The sequence below is a fragment of the Euleptes europaea genome, chromosome 11 (genome assembly GCF_029931775.1).
Source record: "Euleptes europaea isolate rEulEur1 chromosome 11, rEulEur1.hap1, whole genome shotgun sequence".
NCBI lineage: Eukaryota > Metazoa > Chordata > Lepidosauria > Squamata > Sphaerodactylidae > Euleptes > Euleptes europaea.
Window position 1 is genome coordinate 75,768,160 of NC_079322.1, and position 10,600 is coordinate 75,778,759.

The 10,600-nt window shown below is 47.9% G+C and overlaps 1 protein-coding gene across 1 annotated transcript in view; it reads right to left on the reverse strand.

The window, feature by feature from the left end:
- OBSCN (obscurin, cytoskeletal calmodulin and titin-interacting RhoGEF) overlaps positions 1 to 10,600 on the reverse strand; it is a 224,709-nt gene that overhangs the window by 29,059 nt on the left and 185,050 nt on the right. Inside the window, exons 99-108 of the mRNA XM_056857144.1 lie at positions 10,475 to 10,501; positions 9,659 to 9,811; positions 8,367 to 8,412; positions 7,809 to 7,886; positions 5,576 to 6,791; positions 4,751 to 4,936; positions 3,056 to 3,682; positions 2,337 to 2,447; positions 1,187 to 1,297; positions 174 to 341 (exon numbers count right to left, since the gene is read on the reverse strand). Of these exons, the coding sequence (XP_056713122.1) occupies positions 174 to 341; positions 1,187 to 1,297; positions 2,337 to 2,447; positions 3,056 to 3,682; positions 4,751 to 4,936; positions 5,576 to 6,791; positions 7,809 to 7,886; positions 8,367 to 8,412; positions 9,659 to 9,811; positions 10,475 to 10,501 (2,723 nt within the window). The remainder of the gene's footprint in view (positions 1 to 173; positions 342 to 1,186; positions 1,298 to 2,336; positions 2,448 to 3,055; positions 3,683 to 4,750; positions 4,937 to 5,575; positions 6,792 to 7,808; positions 7,887 to 8,366; positions 8,413 to 9,658; positions 9,812 to 10,474; positions 10,502 to 10,600) is intronic.

A 10,600-nucleotide genomic window follows, 5' to 3' on the forward strand; every position in this document is an offset into this window, starting at 1 on the left:
CATCTTGCTCCTCATATCCCTACCCCCAGTGCTCCTGCTTATGCCAGGCTCAGCCTGGTAACTCTAAACATGTCAGAGGAAGGCAACGCCAAAACATCCTTCCACAGTACTGCTTTAGATAATTGTATGCAGCAATCTCAAAAGATCAAAGCAGAAAGATCTCCTTCCTTTACCAGCTTTCCTTATTACACAGGAGGTAGAGACTGTCCCCTGGGCATTGGTGGCCACACAGGTGTAAGTCCCAAAATCATCCTTTGTAGCCGCTAATATAGTTAAAAGCTGGTAGTGTTTGAGCGTGGACGAGATCAGTATCCTGTCTGTGCTGCGAAGGGCGGCCCCATCTGCAAACCATAAAGAAAACACTGTCAGTTTCACCTCTGATCAAGTTGCACGTGGATCTCACTGATGAAGGATCTGGGGTTGCAGTGTGAGGCTGGCCTTAGAGATAATGTATGCCACTGTAGGGTTGCCAACCTCCAGGTGGGGCCTGGTGATCTTATGGAATTACAACTGATCTCGGGACCACAGCGATCAGTTCCCCTGGAAGAAATGGCAGCCTCAGAGGGTAGAGTCTATGGCATTACCCACTGAGGTCCCTCCCTTCCCCAAACCCTGATCTCCCCGAGGCTCGGCCCCCAAATCTCCAGGAATTTCTCAACCCAAAGCTGGTAACTCTATGACACCATGGAGAACATGAAAGCAGGGGTGCTACTGCAGAAAGCACTGAGGCTTGGCCAAAGAAGAAGAAGTTGGTTTTTATATGCCGACTTTCTCTGCCACTTAAGGGAGAATCAATCTGGCTTACAATCACCTTCCCTTCCCCTCCCTATAACAGACACCCTGTGAGGTGGGAGGGGCTGAGAGAGTGTGACTAGCCCATGGTCACCCAGCTGGCTTTGTGTGTAGGAGTGGGGAAACAAATCCAGTTCCCCAAATTAGCCTCCGCCGCTCATGTGGAGGGGTGGGGAATCAAACCCGGTTCTCCACATCAGAATCCACCACTCCAAACCACTGCTCTTAACCACTACCACCCCCAAAAGTAATGGTTTAAAGGGCAGCCAGGCCAGAAAAGCAACAAACAATTTCTTAACGCAGCTAGACTGGAACTGGTTCCAGTCCCCAGATCTGATCAGCAGATTTACACTCCACACTTCAGAAGTGGTCAGGGGAGGGAACCTTACATTACCTTTGAACCATTCAACGTGAGGAGAAGTATGTGCAGTAGTCCGGCAGGACAGCGTCACAGACTGTCCTGAGGCAATCGTCTGGTCAGTGAGCTCCTCTACAAAAGAAGGTGCTACGGAAATAGCCAGAGAGCAACTCATCAGAGTTTAAAGCCGCAAAGCATCAATACTTGAAACATGCATTTAGTTAGGTATTTCATAGAATCATAGAGTTGGAAGGGGCCACCAGGTTCATCTTGTCCAACCCCCTGCACAAGGCAGGAAATTCACAACTCCCCTCCCACACCCCCAGTGACCCCTTCTCCATGCCCAGAAGATGGCCAAGATGCCCTCCCTCTCATCATCTGCTTAAGGTCTTAGAATCAGCATTGCTGACAGATGGCCATCTAGCCTCTGCTTAAAAACCTCCAGGGAAGGAGAGCTCACCACCTCCTGAGGAAGCCTGTTCCACTGAGGAACAGCTCTAACTGAAATTTGACAAAATTTATATCCTGCCTTTCTGTCTTCATAAGGGCCACCAAGGCAGGCTGACAAATTAAAGCATAGATAATAAACTAACATTTTAACCATTAATACCCCCCCCCCGAAATCACATCATTAAAGCAATTGAATCCATGCAGAAACATAAAAACCTCTCAAAAACATTAAAAACAGCCATTAAAACACCCTCGTAGGCACCCTGACCTAGATAGCCCAGGCTAGCCCGATCTCGGAAGCTAAGCAGCGTCGGCCCTGATGAACACTTGGATGAAAGGCTGCCAAGGAAATCCAGGGTCACTATGTAGAGACAAACCACCTCTGAATGTCTCTTGCCTTGAAAACCTTATGGGTTTGCCATGAGTCAGCTGCTGCTCGATGGCCCTTTCTACCACCATCTTCCCTGGAGGAGGGTAGAAATACTGGTGCAAGAGATGTGGGAAAACACATTGGTTACTTCCTCTCCTGCCATTGCCTCACCTCTTGTAAAGCACAGGCAGGATCTGTACCCTGCAATCCAGCCGCTCGAGTTTTGGTTGACCATATTGGTCGGTACAGTTTTTTTTCCTTTGCTTTGTTTCTTGAGAAGATTTTTACTGTACCAGCTGTACAGTTTTCAACCTATGCTTTTACAGGCGCTGACTTTCTGTGTGTGGCTGTTTTTTTTTAAAGTACCTTTTTCCTTGGTTTTGAAGCTTGGAAGAGTAAATGATGGGAACCCGGCCTTTTTCTTTAAAGTTCCAGAAGCCTCCGTCAAGGAGTCCCTCTCCTTCCTCTCCTCTGAGCCTGTGGGAAAGGAGGATGAGATTAGCCTCCTAATTTGGCCCATTTTACAGCAGCTGAGTTAAGACAAATGTTCATCAAGTGCATCAGCAACCAATGTTTTATTTGAGTTATTTGGTTTGATTTTGTGAAGAAGAAAAAGTTGGTCTTTATACCCCACGTTTTTCTACCATGAGTCTCAAAGCAGCTTACAACTGCCTCCCCTCCCCTCGCCCCACAACAAGAACCTTGTGAGGTAGGTGGGGCCGAGAGAGTTCAGAGAGAACTGTGACTGGCCCGAGGTCACCCACCAGGATTCATGAGTAGGAGTGGGGAATCAAACCCGGTTCTCCAGATTAGAGTCCACCGCTCTTAACCACTGCACCACGTTGGCTCTCCCCCAGCAAGCTGGGTACTCATTTTACCAACCATGGAAGGATGAAAGGCTGAGTCAACCTTGAGCCAGCTACCTGAAACCGACTTCCATCAGGATTGAACTCAGGTCGTGAGCAGAGCTTGGACTGCAGTACTACAGCGTACCACTCTGCGCCACGGGGCTCTTTATTGCAGGCTTAAGAAGGGTGAAATGTCCCATTCCCGTGGCCATTTTAGACAGAAAAGCAAAGTGTTACCTTCCCTGCTTCTCTGATCGGGGGACGGCTTCCTCGACAGCATTCTCGAAAGGTGGGCAACCGACGCTTTCATCTTCTTCTTCAGGCTTTGCTCCATCAGCTCCATGGACTGAGACCGGACAAAAGGCTTGAAGGCTCCCAGTCTGCTTTGTAAAGAGCTCCTCCGCTTCCCGGTTGGGTCTGTTGGGAGGACATATACCTGCTGAGACCCCGTGGGTATGTCTCCTTCTGAGTCGGACCTTTTCCCCATTCGGGGTGCTTTGGGTCTCACTGACGCGAGTGCAGCCGTCTCTTCGACTCTCAAAGCTTCTCTCGTAGCCCCACCTGCCAAGATATCCTCCTGAAGGCACATTTTTTTACCATGAGGGGAATGAACTTTTAAGCCTGGCGACAGCTTGGCCCTTTCCCCAGAAGGCAGACGTCTTTTGCTGGGTAGATTCTCGGGGGCTTTTCTGAAGCTGAGGAACTCAAACGGGTAATAAGCAATGTCGTAGAGTTCATACAGGTTGAGGAAGGCTGGCTCAACCTCGGAGATGTCAAACTTTGCTGTCTTGCTGTCGGGACGAGGCATGTCATCCCAGAGGTCTTGGATTTGTACCAAGGCAATGTCGTATGGTCGGTCACTCCCTGAATAATAGTAGAATTGGTCTCCAAAGCCAGAAGTAGGGAATGGAAATCCCGTCTGCATTTCCATCCCTACATTGTCTCTGCCTTCATAAGGAGGAGCCATTCTGGCTTTCTTGCTCGTAAAAGGAGGCATATTGAAATATTCTTCTTCACCAGGATAGATAACACCTGCTTCTGACGGATCTGCTAAGCCAATGCCCCCTTCTCTTTTTCCCCTTCTCACAAGATACCTGGAGACTGGCCTTAATGTTTGTCCAGGTGGGCCTTGATAGAATATCTCCCTTGGTGGGAAGGTCTGTCTCTCGGATCCCTCTTGATCTGAAACGGACTCTGCTAAAACATTCATCTCTTTTGACAGGCAAACCATCTCATCCACCAAGCTCTCCAGAGCTTCAGCCTCTTCCTCAGTGTAAACAGAAGGTTTCCGGTATACATGTTCCCCACTCCTTACTGGGGTTCTCTTTAGTGCGGTTTTGTCCTCAGCGGTTAAAAATGGTGCCATTGAAATGGCTGAACTAGATAGCCCTTGGCCCCTCATAACAGAAGACTTGACTTCGCTGACGTTGGGTGGTATATAGTGGAGCAACTCTCGATTTTCAACTCCAAAGCTGGACAATGGAGTTGCTTTATTTTCTGAAGCTGTTAAAATATGAGGACTTTTGCCCTTCGGGACAGCGGAAATTACCTCACCCTGTGTCAAATATTCCTCATGTCCACGTTCCCGACTTTCGCCAGCAGAAGCTAAAACTGGGCCTGGTCTCGAAACACCTCTGAGAGGTTCTCTGCCTTTTTCAAGAGCTTCAGGCTTCCTCTCACTTGGAACAAAAGGTTTCTGGTGTAGCTGGTCATGGCGTCGACCCTCAAGGATCAATGTCTGGATTGTTTCTGCTTGTCGAGGGGAGCTTTTCTTCTCACTGAGAACAGACCTCGCTTCACCATGAATGGAGGACACTGGAGGAAGGTCCTTATGGCTTCCTCCAGAAGATGGAGATATGGGGGCAGTTTCTACTTGGGAAGCCATTTGAGTAACACCATCTGCACTTCTCAGGATACCGGAAACCACCTCACCGTAAGCAGAAGGCTTCTGTGGTACCGTGCGCTGGCTTTCTCCCTCAAAGTAGCCAACAGGCCCTGTCTCTACATGCTCAGGACCTTTGCCTTGTATAATGGGCAGCTTCATCTCACCACGCATAGCAGGTGTTTGGCCCGCAAGCGTCTGGGTCTTGTTTTCAGAGATCGAAACTGGCACTGTATCTGTTTGAGAAATAGGTAAACCGATCGGGCCTTTCCCCTCCGAAACAGCCATTTTTGTTAAACCAACTGCCGGTTGTTTCTGAGGTAGAGTTTTCTGGTCTTTCTGCTCAAAGGCTGATAACGCAGAGGCGCCTGCTTGCGAGACTGGCATACTTGAAGTTTTGACCACCTGGATGACTGGCTGAAAAAGTGAAAAGCTGTCCCCCACTGTGGCCGGTTGTTGGACCCCAGGGGTCATTCCTTTCACCGTTGCAACCTTTTGTGGCTCACCCTGAACAGAAGGCACCTGAGGCAAGAGATCCCCACTTCTACATGTCCCTGGAAGTGGGGCAGGCTTTACAGAATCGGGGCTCTCGCCTTGGAGAACTGGTCTTTGTGAAGTCTGAAGAAAAGTTGGTTTGGCCTCGTGAGGGAGATATCTTGCTCCCTCACCATCTTGGGAGGTCAAAGGGGCTGCCTCTGCTTGTGAACTCTGTTCCTTTAAAGGAACAGGTACTGGACCCTTGGGAACGGGTGCTTTGGACTTCTCATGTAATTGTTCCTTTCTCGCATCCTTTTCGGATGGCGCCAAGGCAAAATCTGATTGTTCTGCAGTTGGAATAATGCCTTCTCCCCCTAGAACAGCTGTTCCCATCTTACTAGACAGAGGGGGCTTTGGTTTCTCAAGTAAGCTTTCCTCTATTCCAGGTTGCTGCGTTGCAATCAAAACCGGTTTTTGTCGCCGCGCGGCCATGGAGGAGCCTGGCCTGTCGCCCTGCTGTGCTAACAAGACTGGTTGCCCCTGTGAAGAAACCGGTGTCGACATTTTTGAGACTTCCTTTGCGGACGTCTTTTCAGAGCCATCTTCAGAAACGTGACGCTGATGGGCTGCTTCTGTGGGGCTGCCCTGGGGAATCAGGTCGGATTCTTCCTCTTCAATATATGGCTCCTCCGCAAAGCTTGCCTTGCGTATCCTATAATCATCCAGAGAACGGCTTCTGCTGGAAACTTCAAAAGTAACCCGCGGCGATTTCTGGGCGGTGTCGAAGGAAGCGGATTTGGTCAAGGGGCCCCCTTCTCTCCATCTTCCGATGTCCTCGTCGCCAGACAGCCTTCCTCCTTCCTCCCCAAATTCAAACTGTTCCAGAAGGGGTTCCCGCAGACCGCTCAAAGCCCCCTTAGAGTATCCTGCTTTCCTATAGGTTCTCTTGGCTCTTTCTAGATGTTTCCGGTGCTCTTTGCCCGGCGAAGAAGGTACATTTGCGAGACTCTCTAACGGATGGCTGTAGAATGTGCTTTTAATGACACTGTGTCTGGGAACGCAACCGGGGGACCTTCCTACTTCAGCTTTTTCCATTTTACCTTCTTCAGGGAGCAGCAAACTATCTTTTTCCTGTGGGGGAAAAATTTCCGTGGTGCCTGTCTCCGGCTGCAAAGCTCTCTTGGTACCCCTTTCCAAAGGATGGCCCCTTTGTGTTCGCTCTGGACCAACTCCCTCCACCTCCTGAACAAAGGCCCTGGCAATTGGTTCTTCGCTTTCACCCAATCTCCCCTTTGATGAAGCAAGTTTGCGTTCTGAGGGCTTCAGGGCCGGCAGCAAAGTTTCGGGATATTTTGCTTCTGCTGTGTATTGTGGGAGTCCTGAGTAAGTTGACCCGTCCAGCACCGACAGGTGAAGTTCCGGCACAGGACCAAAGTGTCTTCTCCCCAGGGGGGCTGAAATTTCGTTGTCTGAAGACGATCCGCTGCTGCTAGTCGAACTGCTGTCTTCTACCAGGTGTCGAGAGACGCCAAGGGATGTGTTTTCCTGAGATTTCTCCAGGATGTCTGGGATGGGTCTCATTACCAGTACAGATTTATAGCTCATAAGAGAACGCTAGGCAATGAAGAAAATACAGGAGAGATATGTTAAAACGAATGATAGGGGAAAACAGATCACTTTTTTAAAAAAAGCTGCTGCTGCTGCTAGAAGCCCTGAAAAGATGCTCTGCTGTTGGAAACAGCATTTTTAATCTGTGCACATTACCCCTAAACTTCTAGTTATTTTTTGCTCACTTCTTCGCAAATAAGGAAACTGCACAGCGAATCAGTGGCCATCAGGAAACAGACTGATAGCTGTCATCCTAAATCAGCCCTTTGAAATTATGGTTTTTTTAAAGTGCACACCTAAGATTTTTAAAGCGTATTTCTATAAATGTAATGCATGATCAAGGAAGACAGACATTTGGAGATGCATTCTGTATAAAAAAAACTGGGTTTGCTACTCTGTAAAGTATGAAACTCCCCTTTTGAGAGAAGTTATAAAAACAACTACTACTCTTAGCATTTGTATGGCGCTTTCAAGTGGCTTAAGTGCTTTGCGGAGGTTATATTATAGTATTTCTTACAACATCCCCATAAGGTAGGTCAGTGTATTTTATCCCTTACTGCAGATATCAGGGGGCTGGGGCTAAAAGAATGGTTTGCCTTAGGCCAGCTCATGAGTTTAGGGCCAGGCAAGGTTCAAATGCAGGATGTCCTGATTCATAGCTTAGTTATTTAATCGTTGCTCTAAGCCTGCCCTCGTTTCTTTCATCATTATCTTGAGCAATGGAAATTCCTCTTTCAAATTCCTGTGACGAATGACAGAGGACCACTGAAGGTATGCTAATAGGGCAAAATTACACTGACAGATAACCAAGGTCACCCTTTCCTACCCGAGAATGAATGATAAATCAAAATTATCCTCCGTTTGTGCATGGGTCCTGGTTGTAACCCAATAACAAAACAGACTGCAGGGGTCCCTAAAGCCTGTGGGCACCTTTGGAATTCTTTGGAAGAGGGATCTGGCAACCTCCACCTTCTAAAATGCACACTTGGGAAAAGTGAGTTGGCTGGACGGATGCCCACTGACCTGCCACTTGCTTCGAGACACAAAGAATTTGAGCTGCTTTGTATCGATAAAACGAACTTCCTCAAGTGGGGGTTGATTCTGTAAAGGCGAGGAAAAAAGTAAGAATGAGAATACGATTACTGTAAAAAAATATAGATCTTAAGGTCTTTAGGCACTCCAGATCAGAGTCCACTGCTCCAAAACACAGCTCTTCACCACTACACCACGCTGGCTCTCAACACACGGACTTTCATCAGACTGTATAGTGGTAGTGGCCAACGAGGGGAGAAAAGGGCTGGTGGAATGAGGAGGGGACAGGGTAGGTGGTTGGGTGAGGAGACGGGAGACAAAATGTTGGGAGAGTGTGTGATCAGTAGGGGGGATGAAAGCATACAGAAGATTCTCAAGCAAACAGGGCAACAGGAAGGAATACAAGATTCAGCAGTGAAGGAGCAGAATTTCCCATTCCCATAAGTCCTTGTAGGTCCTCCTTTTATTAAAAGATCTAACTGCTAGAGTCTTCAACTGTGGACCCTCCCTCTCTCTGTCCTACACCAAGAACCTCCTTACAAAACTTACCACAAACCATCCGTGGGAGAGGCATTCCCTGGCACTGGGTCTTGTCCTGCAAACACCGACAAACATGCCATAGCTTGTTAATTCATGGTATACATTTCTATTCCAGCATGGTTTAGATGAAGATATCACCACACTGGAAAATTCCCCTCATGTTTGAGTGAATTGTTTTAATAATAGGCAGGCCATGGCTAGCCCGATCTCGTCATGTCTCAGAAGCTAAGCAGGGTGGTCCCTGGTTAGTTCTTGGATGGGAGACCTCCAATGAAGTCCAGGGTTGCTACACAGAGAAGGCAATGGCAAACCACCTCTGCTGATCTTTTGCCTTGAAAACCCCATAGGGGTCTCCATGAGTTAGTTGTGACTTGACGACACTTAATTATTAGCAGCCTGTTCAGCCCTGACAAGCCTGATCTCACCAGATCTCAGAAGCTCAGCAAGGTCAGCCCCGGTTAGTACTTGGATGGGAGACCATCAAGGAAGTCCAGGGCTGCTACACATAGGCAGGCCATGGCTAGCTTGATCTCATCAGATCTCAGAAGCTAAGCAGGGTCAGTCCCGGTTAGTACTTGGATGGGGGAGACCACCAAGGAAGTCCAGGGTTGCTACAGAGGCAGGCCATGGCTAGCTTGATCTCATCAGATCTCAGAAGCTCAGGAAGGTCAGCCCCGGTTAGTACTTGGATGGGAGACCACCAAGGAAGTCCAGGGTTGCTACAGAGGCAGGCAATGGCTAACCATGTCTGTTCATATCTCTTGCCTTGAAAACCCTATGGGATCACTATATGATGGCTGCAACTTGGAGGCACTTTCCCCCACTGTACAGTAGACACTCCATCATGCTGAAGTAGTTAAACTGAAGAACTCCCTGCCCCAGGATGTGGTGATGACTGCCGACTTGGAAGGCTAAAGGAGGGGAGTGAACAAGTTCATGGAGGAGGGGGCTATCCATGGCTACTAGTTAAAATGGATACTATTCTCTCCAGGATCAGAGGAGCATGCCTATTATATTAGGTGCTTTGGAACACAGGCAGGACAATGCTGCTGCAGTTGTCTTGTTTGGGGGCTTTCTAGAGGCACATGGTTGGCCACTGTGTGAGCAGACTGCTGGACTTGATGGGCCTGGGTCTGATCCAGCAGAACTGTTCTTATGTTTTTAGTGTTTGGCTGCAAGTATATTTTTGCAGGTACTTGTGAGTGTCAGTTTAAGAGTCCAAGAGATGGCTGCATTCTCCTTGCCCCCTGATAAATGCAGCTTGCATGGTATCCCTGGAAAACGACAAACCGTGGACTCACTCTGCCGACTGCTGCAGTGTCCTTCTGATAAAATCCTTTCCATCGTCACTCAAACAAACAAAATCGGGAATGTCCCATGAGATTGTCCCATTCTGAATATTCCGCAGGGTTGCTCGGTCATTTTCTCCGGCAAATGGAGATTTGCAGGTCAAGCTAATAGTTTAGAAAAAGGTAAATAATTTTTTTAAAAACTTTGCTCCTGAGTCTTGTTATCAACATAGAGAAACATCAGGGTCAACAGATCTATTGCTGTCCACAAGGATCTCTCACAGCCAGACATGGTTGGTGCTGATCAAATATTAGAGTGTGAAAAAACCAAACCTGGACTTTACTGCCCAACCAAAGAAAGTTGATGGAAGGGTATGCAGTGTAAAAGAGCCAGTCTATCCAGACTTAATAGGTTCTCAGGCCTGAAGGCTGGATGCAGGGTTCTGTTTACACACACACACACACACACACACACACACACACACACAAGACAATCTTCGTATGTGGATTGCAACCTGCAAGATGAACATTCTTCCCCTTTGTTACACACTAGGGGCTTTTAAGCATTCTCAGTTTCCTCGCATCTAACTTCCTGTTTCCTTGGGGTTTTTTTCCAGTTCTGCATGTGTTTTGCCTTCAGCTTGCAAAACCAGAGCAAGGCTGTTAAGGAGAGGATGTTTTGGAGTCACCATAACTCATGGGCCCCCATACGTCGGAAGCGAGCTGCCAACACTTAACCCACGCACATAGGGAAACATTTTCAGAACTTATCTAGAAGTACCTTTGGTCAGGTCACAATGAAGATGGTCTTTGCCATCATCTGCTTACCTTAAATAGCTAATAACTCCAACAGGCCTGCAGAAAAAGAGAAAGGTCAAAAGTGATGTTAGTCCACATGGAATCTATAGACAATTTCACCTCTCATAAGAAAGTAGCCTTCTAAATATCCACATA